Source organism: Silurus meridionalis, chromosome 11 (genome assembly GCF_014805685.1).
Source record: "Silurus meridionalis isolate SWU-2019-XX chromosome 11, ASM1480568v1, whole genome shotgun sequence".
In the NCBI taxonomy this organism is placed as follows: domain Eukaryota; kingdom Metazoa; phylum Chordata; class Actinopteri; order Siluriformes; family Siluridae; genus Silurus; species Silurus meridionalis.
Window position 1 is genome coordinate 17,251,353 of NC_060894.1, and position 20,827 is coordinate 17,272,179.

Genomic DNA, 20,827 nt, shown 5'->3' on the forward strand with positions numbered 1-20,827 from the left:
AAATGATTATTGCATGTGAAAATGAATCATTAGTGCATTTTTCTTTGCGGAATAACATTAGCAGGTTTTCTGATCACTGGTGAAATAATCGGATATAGACTATCTGTGCACAGAAATAAAGCAGTGTAGTTTAAATAAGCCCTGGCCTGGTTAAAAGGCGACAAGAGTCGAGCTTGAGTGCAGGAGGGTTTTTTTTCGGCCTCCCTCTGCGCCACCGCCCCTCTAATTACTCCATAGAGGACTAATTCAATTCTCCGCCCCGCACGCGCGTGATTGGCCAAGCGCACGTTCTCCACCGCAATTTACCGCCTGTCACTCACCCCCCAATAAATAGTAATGTACCTGACCGTGCAATAGACGGACACATTTACGTTTTTTCTGTTTTTTTCCCTCCCCCTAAAATAAGCTTTGCAGAAGAAGGTAAAGCGGCCTGGAGGTTTTCGTTGTGCGCAAACCAGCAACTGCGCTCCGGCCCGACTCCTTCAAGATGAACCTCAACTACACGTCTCCCGGCGCGCAGATGCCCACACAGAGGTCAACGTCCTTCTTCATCGAAGACATTTTGCTCCACAAGCCTAAACCTTTGCGGGATGTGTTTCCATCCCCTTTCTCCAACTCGCTCGCATCCCGGATGCCTCTGCTCGAATACGGATACCCACTGATGCCCACCCCGATCCTCGCCTCCCATCCGCACCATCCGCTGCACAAACCAGAGCATCACCCCTACTTCTTCACCTCGGGTAAGAACTATTTTTCTGCACATCTGGTGCAATGCGCACTACATTTTTGCCATTTCATCTACATGCTAAAAATTTGTTTTTTAATGCAGTTTGCTTTTTTAATTTTTTAAATTGTATTATTTTTTTTTACATTAAAACCCGGCATATGGCACAGGGTCTGTGCAATGCATCATTTCGGCATGAAACCAAGGGATGAAAAAATTCAAGCTTCTTTATTTTTTATCTCTGACTAATATTATTTCGTTGAACTGTAATGTTTTGTATAAAGAGCATAAACTTTGTATGGAATATTAAAATGATTAAAATAGGAATGAAATATGACGCAATGTTTCAACATAGATATTTCAATTTAAATATATTTTATTATCAAATAGGATTGAACTCATTTTCGATGTAAATGACAAACCTGTGAAATGGCATTCTATGATATTTTTCGCACGTGCATGTTTTACATCTGGTATACTTTTTTCTCATATGAACAATTTCTCCGTTTGTAAAGGCATGCAGATGCCATCGTTGTTCCAGCATCACCCCGAGCTCCCAGGAAAACACTGCCGGCGCCGGAAAGCGCGCACCGTGTTCTCAGACTCGCAGCTCTCCGGACTGGAAAAGCGCTTTGAAATGCAGCGGTATCTCTCAACCCCGGAGCGCGTGGAGCTGGCGACAGCACTCAGCCTCTCAGAAACACAGGTAAAACCACAGGAGCTCAACATCAACCCAACCTGCAGAAGGTCAGGAAGTTCATTCCTAAACCGTATTTTTTCTTTCCGATCCATTTTTGCGCAGGTGAAAACCTGGTTTCAGAACCGAAGGATGAAGCATAAAAAGCAGTTAAGGAAAACACAGGAGGACCAGAAGATCCCAGGAGACTCGGACAGATCTCTGGAGAACTCAAGCGCAAACGAGCTGCATGACAAAAGCGCAGGAGACCCGAAAGATGGCATGAGTCCGGATAGATACACGGTGGACGAAAACGAAGACGAGGTCGATATTGAGGACGACATCTGCTCCCCTGAACATTTACTATAAAATGAAAAATATGAACTTAAGCCATTCATGTACATACCGATTACTCCATTTTTAGATAGAAAATTTTATTGAGATTTGTTCCTTTTTTATATTTAAATTAATATCCATTTATTTTCCAAGCGCTTATGGCTATTCTAAAATTATTATTATTATTATTATTATTATTATTATTATTATTATTATTATTATTATTATTATTAATTATTACAGCCCATTCGCCCATACTGTTGACTATAATGAAATGATCGGATCTGAAATAGCACAATTCCAAACTGTTTTTTTTTTCTTTTTTTGTAAATATGGGATGGGTAGTAAATATTATATATGACAATCTGTAAATATGATCCTGGTATATAATAGCACTTGTTCAGTTTACACTTGCTGGATAGCGAGAGCGCGGCAGTGATTGCGGATGCTGTTGACGCCTAATGTTGATCAGCTCTAAAACTGTGGTGTGTCTTTTGTTCATGCAAAAAATACATGTTAAAAAAAAGAATGTACAGTAAATTAACTATCAAAGAAATTATGAGTTTTTCAAAGCAAAATATCAGTTTCAGCTCATCCTTTCGTTTTTTTGCTATTTGATCTATAACAGGTCTGGAATACCTTAGTTTCAAGGAACCACAAGAAGTAAAAACTATAATACAACAAATAAAAAATATTATTTATATTACAATAATATTTACATAATAATAACAATAATAATAATAATTATTATTATTATTACACCAGACGCTGCTCATTTTTATACGCTTTATTACAAAGCTTGTAAGGCGCTGAATGATTTTGGATTATTAGTATTTATTTCACAAATAATTTATAAATAAAACATTTTTTAAAGCTAAAGCAGTTTTTTTTTTTTAAACGACGTTTTTATGAAAAATAAGAAAAAAACTGTGCGAGTGAATCTGTCTAAATCTTTTTTTAAACGTTCGTTTTATATTTTGCATTTCTGTTATCAGGCTATTATTAAATAGGTTTACTAAACCAAGATTAGTTACACACCTTTATTTGTGGGTGTCCATTTCTGCATGTCACTCTAAATACGGATATATATGCTTTCTTTTTTTTCTTTCTTTTTGCATTATTACAGAACCGAATTTGATGCATTTTTTATACGTATAAACTGCATGCATTCATTATGAAAAATAAGACTACTTTGTAAATGCATGTTTTTCGATCAAATATTTTACGTTTAATAGTACCTTTAAAAAATAAGTATTGCATGTTATTATCAGCTCACACATTTACAGAAGCTCGCGCCAGTTTTAAAGCGTTCTTATATGCATGTTTTTCCTTTTCTTCTTCTTAATGGAGGGGAGGAGGATGTGTGCACCTTCGAAAAAAAAAACAATACGAAATGCCGTTTTTGATAAATAAATAAATAAATAAATAAATAAATAAATAACTTTGATTAGTAAAAAAAAGCTGTCTGGGCGAGCAGGAAGGTGATCAATTAAAAGATTAAGCGTTCGATTAGAGCGCCGCTCTTTCTAATGGCGGCCTCATCAGCTCATTTGCAAAAGGGCCCCGGCGCCGCGCGCACATCAAAGCCTGGGACCAATAAAAAAAAGGAAGAAAGAAAGAGGGATGCTAATGCAACCTCCTTCATGAAAAAGGGAGAGAGAGAGAGAGAGAGAGAGAGAGAGAGAGAGAGAGAGAGAGAAACTCCTTCAATTAACCGATTTCTATGGCGAGAAAGAGTGCATGAGAGAGAGAGAGAGAGAGAGAGAGAGAGAGAGAGAGACGTAAAGAGAGTCGTAGAAAAGTCCTCATTAATTCAAAAGGCCGTGCGTTTATGAGGCTCGCGCGAGGAGGCTTGACGCCGAAAAACAACGAAGCATCAAAGCGGCCATGATGGGTTAAATAGAGGCTATAATCTAATTAAAATATTACATGCGAGCAAATAGCTCTTTGATAACGATCTAAGGCTTCCATTAAAAGGGTAGGTGCTCCAGATTGTTTTAAGAGGGGGGGAGATTATCACTTTCAAAATATAGGAAACAAGTTTACAGCCTCTAATCAGAGGAGGCTTCAAAGTGCCAGCTTTGTCTGACCCCTTTTTTCTCAGTTAGAGAAAAGGGAATGGGTAAAGTGGAAATAATCAGACTAATGGGCCGGAAGTGACTGAAGAAATCAGCACAGTGGTGTGATCAGTGCAGGTGTGTTCGTCAAATAACAAACCAAATCTGCATCCTGTTACACGTTTTTATTAAATATATGTTATATATAAATGCATATGTACATTTTGATTTCTATATTCTTGTGAACTATGGTGCATGTTTTACACCATGCAAATCTTTCACCATACAGTTTATTTCCCGGGTCATTATTGCTAATCCACGCTGATAAAATATACAAATCCAATACACAATATATTTAGGGTTTCATTAAAATGAGTAAAAGCAAAAATGCAATAATGTAGACAACGCATCCAATACCGTAACAAGACATTAATATATTATACACAGACATAATAGAAAATATGGATATCGTTTCGACTATATTTATTCAACCAAACTGCTTATTTACATATCAGTTGTACAGTTTAGTGGCTGCTGAATGGGGATGTGGATGAATTGCCATGAATGTTTGAAAAGCGTGCCACGGCCTGTTTCTCCTGCTCATGTCGTTTCTTCAGCATCTCTAAAGTAGATAGCTGGGTGAGATCCACTCCTAACTGGAGATAAGCAGAGTGCTCAAACAATCTTTTTTGTTCAGTTTTGTTTATGGAGCCCTTCTTCGGCTGCTGAGGTGCTTTCGGTTTTGCGATGGTTTTGGCGTACTCCAGAGCCTGATATGAGACAAAGATTCAACAGTTAGAATTGAACATTGTTATAGAAAGAGAGCAAATATTGTGTATTAAACACCTAATGACCATTTTTGTTAAAATAAACACCTGTAACGGCTTGGATTTTAGAAACATATGCATCTATCGGGCACTACATGTGTTCTTGTGTGTTAATATTTAAAATAGTACTAAAAATATTTTTGTAAGAACAGAATGGTACATGACATGGACACTATTGTAGAAATATATAAATTAACCTTGTGATTACATGTGTGGAAAGTTTGAAAGGAATTCATTATTTTCCAATAAAAACGCACAGTGTTTTATTCTTCTTATCACCACAGCAATTTACCATTTTTTAATCTATTAAATTAATAAAAGAATAACTTTAGTTTCGCTTTCATCAAACCTAGAAAGCACAAAGACTCTTCAATGACAGAAATTTTACTGATTGGTGCAAAGCCCTGACCTGAGACTCTTCCCATAAATGATAAATACATTTTCAGAAAACATCAACAATCATATGCCTTTCTGTCTTATATAGCAATATGCTTTAAAATCTGATTATTATTATTATGTTTGATTATGTGGTCATATAAAAGCTTGGGGATTTGTAAGTTGTTACTACGCATTAAAACGAGTGCATTAAAATAGATTTGTGAGACTTGTATCAGACTCTGCTGTAATATGAATATGCATTATTTTCATGTAAAAGCAGTCTGGAGTGTTTTAGTACATTTTTATCACCTGCATTTATATCACATGAAGAGTTTTTCAATATATTTTGTAATATGTCCAAGAGACAAGTTATTTCCTGTTTATTCCTTCACTAGTATCTCTTTCTCTGTCTCACTGTGTACTTTCCGTACTGCTACTATAGAAGGAAATTGTGACGAGTGCATCAGTAATGAGCTATGGGTCATGTTACTACTGAAACTACTTTCCAAGATGTGCTGTTATATGAAAATAAAGCAGATGCCTAACCAATCAGATTAAAATTCTGTGGAATAAAGATACATCTTTTTTTGACCAATTAGAATCGAGAATCCAGCAGCACTGTGGCATAATTATCTTCACATACCAGAACCATCAATCTTAGTAAGGGCATCACAATACATTATTTCTGACAAATTCAGGGTTGTGTTTTCAGGCCTCCTTCACCTTGTTCCTGGGAATGCTGTTCTTGTTGTTGCTGCCCACTGCGTTCCAGGTCGGCACAGAGGGAATCCTACTTATCTTCTTGTTCTGCTCACGGATTACATTTGAATACAGCTTCTGTTGTCTAATTTTCTCAGTCTAAAAGCAGAGAGAGAGAGAGAGAGAGCAGCAGATTACAAAAGAGAGGTTTAATTACCTAAGCCGTTTTCTCCCTTAAGGCCCCTCTGCCCCATTGTGTGTCTCTCTCGGTGGCCACTTCACAGCAGCAAACAAAACTAAATAAATCTCATCATCTGCCCAGAACCTGTGTCAAACACAAATCAGTGTCTGCCTCGTTGAAAACCCATCTGAAAATCAGATTCATTTAAGGTTTTACTATTAGTGACAAAAGAAAAGCAGGAAAATACCCCACTCCAAGGCCTAAACTCATTAGATTTGTAAATTCCTTTCAGTTTTGTTTGCAGTGATGAAAGTCTGTCATATTCATGAAGGACAGAGACCGCAAAACCATTTCACAGCTGGAAAGAGCTGTTCCGCATTAATCAAACCAACAAGCAGAAAAAAAGAATGAGTGGGCCAATCAGATGCATCTAGATGCAGATTTTTCTGCTGAGGTCTTCCCAAGATGTTATGCTATTATGGCTCTTACCACATCTTTAGCAACATTGTTGGAATGTCCGAGACCTCCTAACTTCATTTCCAGATTCAAGCTTTTGTAGTCCTTCAGTGTGTATGCCTGAATGAAGCAAACAGATCCCGTGTGTCAATATTCATAATATTATTCTGAGACAAAAAACAATGTCTCATTAGTTTTATAGTTCTATGATAAACTCAAAAACTCATATTTGTGCAACCATTCCCAGATAAATGAAAGAAAAAAGTGAGGCTTGAATTTTTTGAAAGAGTAAGCAGTTAATCCGTAATGGATGTCTAAGATGCACTCGAGCAGCAATCCACAAGCTCTACCAAAGAAAAAGGGGCTAATCAGGCCAGATCAAGCTGGCTCCTTCAGGCTCTAGGGCCTGCCTTGGTTCAGCCATTGGTCATGGACACTGCAGGATGCTTACTTTCTCTACTGATCTGTTGCCCCCTGTTTTACAAATTTATCCCATAATCCTATGAGACATGATGGCAGCCATGGTGCTGGGAAGAGAAGAGGCAATCTGTTTTATGGCGTAAAGACAACTTAATCCTGAGATGACATCAAGTGGATGCGCTGCATGACATAATGACCCCTCGCTGGGGCTATGTGTGCCCACCACTGAGTTGATGTTTATTTTGTTATTACAGCAGCCCCTGGTGGAAAAATTACAGCTACCAAGTTTTGTGCTTAAGTAAAATCTACATGCACATGATTTCTCCAGAAGTATTAAAAATACAAGCTCAACATTAGTTACTGTTTTATAGGTTATGTACCCTGTAAATACAATACTTATTTTGCTGATTCTTGTCTATGTCTTGAAATGTTGCTTGGTTTACATGGAAATGGAAAACCTGGATCTATGCAGTCCTTTTCCTTGGGAATAAATAGCAGCTCTACATTATTCACACAGTCTATACTTGGTAAATGGCTGCTCTAGCTACCTACACTTGTCTTTGGAGAACAGATTTGATCTTTAGCGGGACACACCTGCAGACCTCATGCTGACACAGGACAAAGAGGCTCTGGTTAAATGCAAATGAGCATCCCAGAACAGCCTAGCCTGACACATGGCACTTAATCACCTCATCCTTGAATTCAGTTTAGCATCACTGCAGTTGCCGCCCCTCATATCATGTCAACGCAATTAACAGCATCTTCAGTTACTCGTACAATTAACCTACAGATCTACACACAGCCATAATCATTACGCTCATCAAGAGGGAGGAGATAGATTATTGATGGGGGTTCTATGCCAACTTTCACACCATTTTCAAATCAGCGTATTAAGCAATTAGGACAGGCCTGGTCTACTTGATCAGAAAAGAAATCTTTGTATATTATTCCTTTACAATCAATCTGAGGTGGTAAGATGGTAACCTGTTTGTAGAACTGAACTGGAAAAACAATATATAGGAAACAATTGAGACTCCATTAGGCACACTGGCATACATATACCAATCAGACAGAACTTCATGGTCACTGATCAGGCATAATATTATGACCACCTGCCTAATATTGTGTTGGTTCCACTTTTGCCAAAACAGTCCTGCATTAACAGCAGTAACTTCTACAGCAATTTCAGCTACAGTACTCATCTGTTGGATCAGACCACGCGCACCAGCCTTCACTTCCCACATACATCAACAAGCCTGCCTATCACCCTGTTGCCGGGTTCACCAATGTTCCTTCCTTGGACCACTTTTGATAGATACTGATACCACAAAAGCTGCAGTTTTGGAGATACTCTGACCCAGTCATCTAGCCATCACATGGACCTTGTCAAACTCGCTCAAATCCTTACGCTTGCCCATTTTTCCTGTCTCAACCACATCAACATGGACAAGATGATCACTTGTTGCCTAATGTATCCTATCCACTAATAGGTACCATGATGACAATTATAATGTTATAATGTCTTGAAGTTATGTCTGATCGGTGTACATTTACTCTAACACATTAATTTTTTTACAGTTATGCCAGCAAAATGGTTGCCTTCTCAAAATATTTGTGCATTGTACCTTTTTTAACCTGTTTGTTACCCACATTTGGTAAACTGCCAATTACAACTCAAAGTCTCCAGATTAAAAGACAGACAACTATAATTTTAAGTGAAGCCTAACATGCACTTCTGCTTAGATATTGAAACGGTATCTTCTTCGAAATGCTAATCTCACTTTCAAATTTGTTGAAAGAAAGCAGTAACTGCCCTTTTCTATCCATGATTGGATAATCATACTGATTAACAGGAAAGAGAATAATGGCACCCTTCAAAACCAGGGATTACATGAACCAGAACCAAAACTCCAGGTTTAACCCTTAACCCCAAACTCTAACCATAATCCATAAGGTTTCAAAGGTCCAACAAACACACTTTTCCAGCCTGAAACACACCAAGTAGGTTTGACTCTGTCCAAGTAGGATTGGCATACATACATCTACATACTTCCAGTCCTGCAACAAGGCATACTTGCCCAATTCTGCTCCTCTGATTTCAAAAATAAAATACACTGATGATATCCTGAATGTATGTCTAGATAATTATTATTATATATAATATTATATATTATTAAACATTACCGGATATTTAAAATTATGCCAGTAGATACAGCATGTGTATTACTGTAATGGTGTGCCCGGTGGAACTCTGAACAGTGAAAAAAATAATTAAAAAAAAAAATAAATGAAAAAAAATAATTCAAATTCTGCCTCATTTATCGATTCATTGGTAAATACTTATTTTTTAAGACCAGACAAAAAACTCACTAGTTTTGAAATGGTAATGCATTCCTTTCAAGAGCTATATATCCATGCCCCTGTCTGATCCCCCCTTACCTTATAAGTTGATTTGGCCTTTTGTTTCTCAAACTGTGCAAGGTATCCCTCTGAGATGTTCTTGTGTATAGTGTTTGTAGCTTCCTCTGGTTTGCCACCACATAGCTTACTGCTGTTAGACCTGTCTATTGGAGGAAGCACTGGATAGGCACCACCGTAAGTTTGCAGTGCATGAGCAAAATTCTTTTTGCCCTCTTCATAAAACCCCATTAACTGAGGATCATTGGAGGTAATACTTTCTTGAAATGGTGGCGGTCGTGTTGGATTAATTCTAAAAAAAAAAAAAAAAAGAGAGAGAGAGAGAGAGAGAGAGAAAGAAATAACAAGTATTACTTGACTTACTTAATAAACCAACTGGCAACATTGGTGGTCATTTTGTACTATAAAACTATATGGGAATTAAAAAACAGGACTGAAAACTGACCCATTGCTGTTCTTATTATTCACTTCTTTGATCTCATGTTCAACTGAAGGAGCAGGAGGTAGAGGAGGACGTAAAGCATTACTGGGCCATTTGAAGCGTGAGTTATACTCATCATTCTTGATTCCTGACTGCGGTAAAGAAGGAAGTACGAGTGTGTAGAGCTGCTTCCATGGCTCGGAAATAAAATAAGGTTCAGCAACTTTGGCTGAGGTGTTGAAGTTTATGTTAAGGTTGATGGTCGGAGTCGATGAGTGAGAACAATGTGAGACGCTGCTGGAGTCTGGTGGGCTGTAAGTCTGTTTTTCAGACAGAGTCTGCAGGTGCTGTTTCTTCAATGGCTGAATCGTGGGACCACTGGATTTGGCTCTTTGGTGCTGCGGCCTGGCTTTGCCCAAGTGTTTACTCTGGTTGTGGGTCTAATTGGGTACAGATTAAGAAAATGCAATTTTACATTCAAACTCAAACTGAAGTGTATACCGGTTATTAGTTTGCTTGTGTTATTAAACACCAGGCCTGATATGGTGCACTTGAACGGATTATTAACTTGCTTTCCCCAAAAGACTCCAAGTTAATATGAATAAATTCATTTCAGCAAATATGATCAGGATGCTGAGCATATTTATTTCAAACAGAAGATAAAGAATAAGAGTTCGCATGGCATGAAGTCTAATTAAAAATGTTTGTAGGAGAGGAGCTGAATCATTTCAGCCTATTGTATGGAAACATTTGCGTATAAAACAGCAGCTTTGTGGCCATTGTCATACCCTGAGGAGGAGCAGGGCATAAGGATGATTTTTTTTTTTTTTGCTGTAGGCCTGGCAATGCACAGCGCTTTGCCACACATTATTCGGTGAGGTCTGGGGCTGTGTCGCAGCATGTAATGCCTCTGATTTAGCCAACACCAGCTTTCACCATTCTAATGGGAAAATATTTACTCTCCTCTGCCTGCCAGCATTAGGGGGACCGCTCAAGTGCTCAAAATAATGATGCTTCTCCATTCCCCCTCTATCTGCAGCACGGGCTCCTTTTCAAGACGTTTCAGAGGCCCCATTGTGCCTGAACAACTCTATCAGAAATTGCGTCCATCACAGGGAAAATGAAATCCCGGGTGACAGTGCGCCCACTGTGCAGACATTTTCATCTTGAGAGGAAGCCCTTGCTGACAGTTATGCATTAGGGCAATGGATTGTGCCAAGCAGCCCTACCTACATCCACAGAGGAAGACGGGAATGAGAAAGAGAGACGGATGAAATCAATAAAGTGAACAGGAGTGAAGGGTCCTACCTTCAGTTTTTGAGTTTTTTGTATCCACATCATCTCCAGGTTGGGGGCATTGTCTGGGCTTCCTGTGCTGTTGGAGCTTGCAGTGTCCTCAACTGACTGTAGAGACTGGAAAGTAGAAAGTAGGAAAATAAAGAAGGAGACAGAGGGGAAAAAGCAGGGTCAGAAATAAAAAAATTTAAAAAATAAAAACACAGATTTTATGGATGGAGAAAAGGGGCCAGAATACACAAGATTATGAATCTAATAAAAAAAAAGTTGTGATTTTATTTTCCAAACTCTGAAGAAAATACACTTATCCATATAACAACAGTTCTTATATTTAAAAAGACCATTACATGTAAACAAAACTGCATTTAAATTTCTTAAATAAAATCATAATCCGTGTTTTACTTTAAACAATCTAAGATATTAAACTGCTTGAATTACTTAAAAACAATTCTCACACGTGTCTCTGGCACGTTTGAGAAACCTATTGATCCTCTTTTACCAAAGTCCTTTCAGAGCAGTTTCAGGATAATTACATCAATTCACTCTCTTCATTTTTTTTAATGCACCCATTCAGCAAGAGCATATTTGCCGCTAATACTGTAATGAAAATCATTTAGTAAACTTGGAGTCACTTTGGCTTCCGAGGACAATCCGGCCTGATCGATGTTATTGACAGCTTGAAGAGTCCCCGAATGAATGTGACTAATTCTGAAAGCGCAAATAGAGGAAGGTCGAAAAAGAAGCATGCTGCAGTGAGTGGATTGAGTTGTAATATATCCATCAATAAACAGGCAGCCATGCTGGCTTATCTGTTCCCTGAAAGGCCGCAAATGCAAAGAGCTGAATCGCAACAGTGTACACAAGAGCCACCATTTTCAAATGCAGCATTTGTGTAGACAATTCACAATCTCTTGCAAATTGCTTACAAACAACACTGAAAAGACAATGATGCAAATGCTTTTGATGATCTTTAAAATGAAGGAATGATGTTATCGATAACTTTTCCAACAGTCACAGAGCCAAACGTCTTTTCTGTTCGATTCTTTGCATGTATATTTTATATTGTACACTACTGTGCCATTGTGCAGTAACAGGTGCATGCACGTGTGTGTGTGTGTGTGTGTGTGTGTGTGTGTGTGTGTGTGTGTGTGTGTGTGTGTGTGTGTGTGTGTGTGAGTGGCAGACATCACAGACCTGTACTTCATGGCCTCTCTGAAGCAACAGGCCACAGCCTCTGCCCGAGCTACTGCCACTGCCTTTTGTCCACCATTTTAATAATATCAATCAAATTGACAAAATGATCAAACAAAATTGCATTTTGAGCTTCATAAGCTGTGTAATATCTATTCTGTTAAATTGGGGGTCCATAATTGCCTCTTTGCAAGAGATGAGGCAACAACAAAGTCAGGCGATCTGAGCTTGCCATTTTCCTCAAGACTGAGAAACACAGCTTTTGCAATGAGGACTTCAAAGGCTTGCAGTTCTTGAATTGCATTTGGTTGCTATTGTGGCCGCCCAGGCAATCTTGATTAGGTGTTTACACTGAGGCAGGGTGTACAGTGGCAGAGAGCCGTGGAGCCACAGTCTAGAGCTATTAAGAGATTGTACATTATGTTCCTGGCTTTGAAGTGAGGGTCTGGGAGATGACGAGGGACTCTGGCTGAGTGCAATGGCAGAAGATTGCTCTGCTACTTCTGTCTTTATCAAAGGAGCCTCTACGCGGCCTCAGGCTTTGCTCTGCCACTCGCCAACACAAAGTTGGCATATTATGAGATTGTGTACGTTTAATAACATGGCTAATTGTCAGCAGTAAGGAGCCCATTAAAGAGCAAATTGTGCCTTTTATAAATGAACCAACAACATATGCAGCTGAGGCCAGATAATGAAGCAGAAACTGATGTGATTTAATAGAAGCCTTTATCTTCCTTTGAAGGGGAAAAAAAAAAGAAATAATAAAAAGCAGTCGAAGGGCAAATATCAGAATATACAATCGGATAGATGATCACATGATAAATCTGCAGGATAGGGTTTTGTGATCTTTCTGTAACATCATATGAAGCCAAATAAAAATAAAACAGACAAAATCCAGGCCTTGCTTTTAGAAAGAAAAGTGAAATCTTGCCTAATTTTATATTGTGCAGGTCAATCTTTATTATAGGCCTGGATGATAAATAAATGATAAATAATGTGGTTTTAGATCAGAGTCCAGATCTAACCTGAAAGACTTGGGACTGTGGAAATACAATCAGCGCAGCGTTTAGGGAGGAAAGTCTTTGCTGTGTTTACCATGTCACAATGCTAACAGCTCTTCACTATGCTAATGCAGCTGACATGAGAGATTAAGGTGAATATGGGCTCAGATGGGCCAGGAAAGGCCTGAAATGTTGCAAATCCTCATGTAACACAGCCCACAGACAGGCCGAGGCTGCCAATTACACGGCAGGGCCAGGTGCACTGATAGCTAAGAGCCTATTGGTAACCATGCCTCTCTGATGTTCTTAATAGCTACTGTTGTGCAGATCAACTCATAATAGGCACTACATAGCCAGACATGCTTCCTATTCCCTTTTTCTGCTTCCAGTGTCTGCCAAATTAATTTCTGAGCTACAGCTAGATTAGGCTGCTTATTCCCTTTCATAACGAGACCACGACAATAGCAAGGTCACTTGTACATTCAAATAAAATGAAAAATGAAAAAAAATACAATAACAACAGTCCAGGTCAGGTCATATCAAATATGGCACACTTGTTGAGCAGAAACAATGTAGACATCTGCTTAAGATTAATAGAAAAAAATAGGGTCTATCAAAAATGAAAACATGGTTGTTAATCATGATGCTATGATTAAACACTGAGGTCAACTGTTTCATGCGTTTCATGTGCACACGAAATTGTCAGAAACTAGAGAGTTGATAAAGACTTAAGTACACATAAGCTGCTTCACCCTTGTGAGGATCATTGTAAATTTTTGAGGTGTGAAAAAAATCCCATCCCAATTGGGACACCAGTCAATTACAGGGTGGAGGAAGACACAACCTAATGCAACACAGTCATGTAATAAAAAGCAATAAAATGGGATTTAGGTAATCCTATTTGTGGTTTTCCAGGCCAATTCAAATCAAAAGATGAACGCAGAACTTGGCTGAGGAGAATGAGATGTGTTGTGTTATTGCAGCCCCTAGTGGTTCAATGAAAGAATGCATACAACACAAAAATACACTAGAAAATGTCATCATAATCAGCCATCACAGTTTCATTACAACCATACAGTACAAAAAAAACTATTTTAAATTAGGCACACAAAGTCTGATTACCAAAAACTAAAACTGATGAGAAATAGCTCAAAATGTCAGAGATTCTTGCTTTATGAAGACTTTAAAAAAAATATTTTTTAGTGGCGATTAATATACAAAATAGTGCTATATTTATTGGACCCTTGGGTTTTTTTTTTGTTTTGTTTTGTTTTTTTTCCTGAATTTTTCAATTACAGGCCACAAAAATTTATTTATAGGCTTGTGGAGGTTTATATTCAAATCAAGTGACCAGTCAAAAAGGCTGATAACTATAAAAAATATATATAAATAAACACTTACCGGATTTGCGTTGTCTGGGTTTTCCCCTCTTTGTTTATATGCCTTCAAATATGACCCTTGTTTATAAAAGTTCATTCCCAGAGTGGCTTTATTACGCTCTATTATGTCCTCTTTTGGCCTGTCTGGTCTGGATTTTTGGGAGGGTCTCCTCTGCATGGCTAATGCATTAGGTCTTTCTGAATTTTGAACAATGCTTTGATTCTCTTCATCACTTGGCTGAATTCCTTGCTTAACTTTCATGATTTTATTTAAATTTAAACGAGGTGTGCTTTTTGACGATGCAGGTAAACTTTGTGGTACTGATGGCACTGTATTCTGATCTCCTTGTGGATGAATGCAGTTGGAAGACTGCAGGGGTATGGGGGGTATATGTGGGGTGTTCATTTCAGACAAAACAGGACTATGGATTACTGCAAATTCATGTCTTTGTGTTGGCGACTTGTATCTTGCATGTCTCATAAAATATTCAGGATCCTTGGAATTGAAGTTCTTCTCGAGAAACTGAGATCCTGGCAGTTTCTTTCTCCAGTCTGGATCATAACGCAAGTCATCATATTCATCCGGAGATGGCGTTTGTCTGAAATTTTTAAGAAGCACTAGTTAGAAAACAGACTTTAAGGAGACATCTATATAATATGTATGTGTGTGTATATATATATATATATATATATATATATATATATATATATATATATATATATATGTGTGTTTAGAAACAACTTCAGAAATCATGTGTCTGTAAACACAGTTAGCCAAGTCATCCACAAGTGCATGTTAAGGCTAGAAGAAAAAGAAGCCATATGTAAACACAATTCAAAAAGTCTGCCATATTCTCTGGCAAAGTGGAAAACTATTCTGTTGTCAGACAAACCAAAATCTGACATTTTTAATGTCCAGCTAGCACATCTGGAAAGGCGTTATCAATGCTGTAAGGTATATACAGGTTTAGGAGTAACATGAGCTTCTATCCATGTGGCTTTTTTTTCAGAAAAAGCCTTTTTAGCAAGCAAACACTTAACCGCATACTATATCTGTTATAACAGCATGGAATGCCTGCACTTCAAACCCTTCAAAAATGTTCATCATAAAACAAAAAATATGACAAAAAAGACCCAGGACTGTTTAGCAGTTAGAATTCTGTATTAGACACAAATTGGACAACATTTCCCTCCCAAATAAGCAGCAACACTGTGTGTGTGTGTGTGTGTGTGTGTGTGTGTGTGTGTGTGTGTGTGTGTGTGTGTGTGTGTGTGTGTGTGTGTGTGTGTGTGTGTGTGTGTGTGTGTGTGTGTGTGTGTGTCTGTGTCTGTGTGTGTGTGTGTGTCTGTGTCTGTGTGTGCATGTAAAACTTAAATCCACCTGAGAGATTAGTAGCCCAAGAACCATTACAGCAGTCTGAACTTAATATGTAAATATGAGCGAAAAGGTGAATAGATCTGGCACATCTTAAAGGTTGCTTCTCATTTCTTTTGACTCATCTTCGTGTTTCCCCCCAGCTTAGCCCCTAATCACTAAGAGTCTAGAGTCCACAATTGCACCATAGTTTTGGAAATGGCAGATTCAAGGGTATAAAATAGGTTGAAATTGCTACCTAATGTGCTCCTTGCATCAAGTCAAGTCAAGTCAAGTTTATTTGTATAGCGCTTTTCACAACAGACATTGTCTCAAAGCAGCTTTACACAAATCAACAGTGATGGTGAATGGTGTGCATTTGTCCCTGATGAGCAAGCCGTGGCGACTGTGGCAAGGAAAAACTCCCTTAGATGTTATGAGGAAGAAACCTTGAGAGGAACCAGACTCAAAAGGCATCACCGGATGAAAAGATCTCATTAAAATAATTAGAAGAGTGCCTCTTTGTTGCACAGCTCTGAATGCTACAAGATGCTCTTCACGTCTCATGATGCCAAATACAGTGCTGGCGAGCAGTACAGCTCTTCAGCCAATGAGGGCAAAGGGGGCATCGAATGACTCAGTAATGACTCAATGAAATGAGCTTGAGAATGCAATGTGGGCTCACAGCTGCAGAGGCTCCTTAACATACGAAAACCCACTCAAAGCTTTTCGAGTTACTAGGGGGAAAAAAAATCATAATGCAGGTCCCCTGCTTACCATAAACACAGAAATCTCCAATCACAGCAAATACAGGGCAAAACACTAACAATGTGATCTTTATGTGGGTACAAAGTCATTTTAAAAATATAAAGCTACTACGAAGAACTTATATTTTTAATAACTTAGTTAAGGAAATGATACAATAATAAATTAGGAAATTTGTGTTCAACCAGAATTTTTTTTTTTTACATACATTATTGTTTAATGTTTGGTCAGGGAATGATTGTTTGAGTAATATTTTATTATTGCTTCAGCGCTAATAAATATATTTAACAATGAACTAAAACTAACATTGAAATAAAAACAACCTAGTTGTCGATGGACTTATAATTTTCAGCCATACTGCATCTTTTCACCATTATGTTAAGTCTGACATTTGAGAATCTAATAATACAATATCTGACTTCAATAATTTATGACTATTTGATTTAGATTTTGCAAGTGTACAGTGTCTCCTCATAGACCAGCTTTAAAAAAGTGCATGGTGACCTGCACTAGACTGCCATCCCATCCAGTGTGTATTTCCACTTGTGCCCAGCATTCTACTGATTTACTGTGACCAGGATAAAACGTCTACTGAAGATGAATAAATAAAATGATGAAAAAAAAAAAACTCATTCTGTTTAAGCTAAAGGTGGAGGAGTTGAGACAGATGCTGTGATGATCACTTCAGATTCCAGCATCTGTGCTTATGTTGCACACAAAGCCCTCCTATATAATGGACAACAAAGCATCTGCTTTTTTTTTAATGGACTTCAAAATGAGGCCTTATTGCGATAACCTTAAGCAGAATAAAAATCGAATTTCCTTTAAATGAGGGTAGTTAGATGGAAAGTGCCAAAATTAGAGGTCTTTCAAATTAATTTGAATGCATGTACTCTAACATCGTTTTCAAAGACTGCCATTATCTATTAGGCAAGCGAATACTAGCTGTTAATCATTTCCATTATGTTTCCCAGGCCACTCTTCAATAAAAAAAAAAAAAAAGGTCTCATTATTTCGGGGATGATCTAGACTGCGTCAGGTATTGTCATTGTTTACTCAGTGTGTTTTAGAGGACCTAATTACTCACATCCATTAATGATAATAAAGTATTATACTCAACAGGGCATTCATGTCAATCTCAGATAATGACATGAATGTTTAGGATTTAGGCTGTCCAATGATGTCACTAACCCTTTCACATCTTTTCATTAATGTAAAACAAAAGTAGTGTTAATAATCGACAGACAGGAAACAAACAAAGTCCAATCTGGGAACATGCAAAGTGAGCAAAGAGAAGAAAAATTTCAATCAAATTAATATTTGGGGTGACTCCCACTCGGCGTTCAGTTCTTACACTTGCCCACTTCTTGCCAAAATCAAGGATTGTGTAGGATCATAATCAAGTGTATGATTAATCAATTATATCAGGTGTACGACACACCAAGTTTGAATCCTTTTACACAGCTGTTTCTGTTTCATTCTGTTTCATGGGTTTTAAACTACATAAGAAATACATAATCATTAGCATCTGCTTGTTATAATTGCTTAATCATACACCTGATTATGATCCTACACAATCCTTGATTTTGGCAAGAAGTGGGCAAGTGTAAGAACTGAAAGCCGAATGGGAGTCACCCCAAATATTAATTTGTTTGAAATTTTTCTTCTGTTCGCTCACTTTGCATGTCCCCAGATTGGACTTTGTTTGTTTCCTGTCTGTCGATTATTAACACTACTTTTGTTTGTAGATTTGGGGTGACTCACATTCGGCTTTCATTTCTTATACTTGCCCACTTGCCAAAATCAAGGATTGTGTAGGATCATAATCAGGTGTATGATTAACCAATTATAGCAAGCAGATTCTAATGATTATGATTTTTTATGTAGTTTATAACCCAGTCGTTAACTGAAACTTAAACAGCTGTGTAAAAGGATTCCAACTTGGTGAGGAGGAGCCAAGCTCTGCTACTAAGGTGAGATTGTGGAAGCCAGTTTCATGTCACAGGTCATACACCATGACAAGATGGAGCACTTCAACGAGATACTACATCAGCAAGGCCTCTCCCAGGTACTGGGAGACTGAAGTTTTAATTTTAAGGATCGTAGACACAGTGGTCAGTTCTGGGAATGTTGACCAGTGAGCTAAGCCTGAATCCCAGTAAGCTTGCTAAGTGACATCAACAGGCACAAATTAAGGTGGTAGTGTAAGTTCATAAGGTGTTACATGTCATGCATATGGCAGTGTCTATCAGGTCATGCACAGATTATGTAGAGTAACTTTTAAGTGAGTTAGGCTACCTTAAGAATGTGGTCTTCTGGTCTCCACGTGATTCACTGATATCAGGTTGGGGGTTACGGTACTTTTCATGCTCAGCTCTTCCGATGTTGTGAGGCCTGTCATTATATGAGAAACCGATGTCACCAACATCGTTCAGTATTCGCTTCTGGAGGTCTCTCTGGTAAACTTTCTCCTGCACCAAGCTCTCAGTGTCTGATTCTAAGGAGTCCCATAGATCGAGGTTTCTTAGTCCTCCGTCATCACGAGCAGAATTGTATATACGTCCATGATCTGTGCTGCTCGTGTCCATTCTGAATGGTTTAAGATGTATTAAGACATATTACAGAGATGTAATAAGACAACATTCATAAACTACAACACTCCTCTGATGTGCCATGTCTGTCCCATTGAACCCATCAGCAAACTACATTAATGACTTTCCACAACATGTGCAAAATGGACGCATCCAAACAAAGGTAGCTAATTATTTTACCAAGGTAACGCTAGCCTAGTTAGCTACAAACTCAGCTAGTTAGAATTTCGCCTTAACTAACGTTAGTCAGCATATTATACATATAAATAGAAATGTATTTAAACGCTATTAACATTACCTAGTAGTTGTTCAGTAACGTAAATACAGAGATCCATTCCAAATACTTCTTACCCACTTTGGTTTTGCGTCAATACGTTACCATAGTGACACAGACGCCAAAATATTATCTCGCGCATGCGCACTAAGGGAAGCTTCAAACGTGAATGGATCCAGTACATTTGTATTTGTTAAACTGTTCTGTTTTTGGAGTGTGTAATATATATATATGTAAATATAAAACCTTTTTATATATATATATATATATATATATATATATATATATATATATATAATTACAAGTTTTATCGCCTCGTAAATGGACTGTTAATAGTTAGTAGTGATTGCAAAAACTATTGTTTATTTTTATCATTTAATAAAATTGAAAGTGAACACAATGAAACACAGTGAAATCCAAATCAAATCTACATCAATTCCTCTAGGTACATTTGCACTTCTAGTTACAGTTTTTGAAGACATTCAGCAGGTAGGTTGTTCCAGACATCTTGGATAACTAATCACAGATGATCTGTGGATGTAGGCTACCTCAAATCCTTCTGTCTCTTCATGTGAGCCCAGACACTATGATATTGAAATCTTGGCTTTGCAGGGGCCAAAACTATTAATCCTAGGACCCCTTGTTCTTTCTGTTGCCATTTTTCTGCACCTTAATTTACGTTGAGTTCCTTAGCCTTGTTTCCATGTTTGAGGTTGGGCTTTTTGGACAATTCTTACCAGGCTTCTCAAGACAGATTGGTGTACCCAGGTCCCACTGGTTTCTGCCAGTTCTTTATTGATGGCACCGCTGAACATCTGAGTGAATCATGAAGACTTTCATCTGCTTCATTAAGTTTTGTCATGGCTGACTGAATTTGCACTCCTCAACATTGCACATTTTTGTTTCTTCAAAATAGATTGACCAGCACATCTTGAAACCCTGGTCTGCTTTGAAATCTTTGCTTGGGAGAGACCTTGCTGTGTATGATGTATGACTTGTGATTTAAAACCGTTTTCCACCACCTCACCTTAGCAGTTTGGCTGTTCCAGTTTTATCACAGCTGCTTTGGTTTTAGTTAATGATTTAACCCATATTTGAAATTCCCTGACTCTGTGCAAATTTACAAAATAAAACCTAAGGGTGGTCACACCAAATATTGATTTCCTGTTCATTTAGTTATTTTTTTTAAAGCATTCTTTACATATGGCCACAAGCAGGTGTTTTTCCAACAATTGCTAACTAGAATCGTCACAGGACAAAAGGTTCAACAAAAAGACTTCATAGCCATATAAATTGAGCATTCCAAGGCTTCATCATTAAACTAGTATGCCCACATGGCAGCTAAAAATCTACAACACATTTAGTATCGAGTTACATGTAGGG

At 38.0% G+C, this 20,827-nt stretch overlaps 2 protein-coding genes across 2 annotated transcripts; one reads left to right on the forward strand and one right to left on the reverse strand.

Annotated features, from left to right (window-relative positions):
* The first annotated feature begins 487 nt into the window (after positions 1-487).
* On the forward strand, positions 488-1,769 carry bsx (brain-specific homeobox). Its single transcript, XM_046861911.1, has 3 exons — positions 488-740; positions 1,240-1,430; positions 1,527-1,769. Exons 1-3 carry the CDS (start codon positions 488-490, stop codon positions 1,767-1,769), a joined length of 687 nt encoding a protein of 228 aa, XP_046717867.1.
* A 2,194-nt stretch (positions 1,770-3,963) lies between these two features.
* jhy (junctional cadherin complex regulator) lies at positions 3,964-19,550 on the reverse strand. Its single transcript, XM_046861895.1, has 9 exons — positions 19,469-19,550; positions 18,878-19,168; positions 14,483-15,059; positions 10,902-11,006; positions 9,618-10,033; positions 9,194-9,464; positions 6,368-6,454; positions 5,722-5,856; positions 3,964-4,563 (listed from the first exon to the last, which is right to left on the reverse strand). Exons 2-9 carry the CDS (start codon positions 19,165-19,167, stop codon positions 4,318-4,320), a joined length of 2,127 nt encoding a protein of 708 aa, XP_046717851.1. The 5' UTR covers position 19,168; positions 19,469-19,550; the 3' UTR covers positions 3,964-4,317.
* Positions 19,551-20,827: the final 1,277 nt, after the last annotated feature.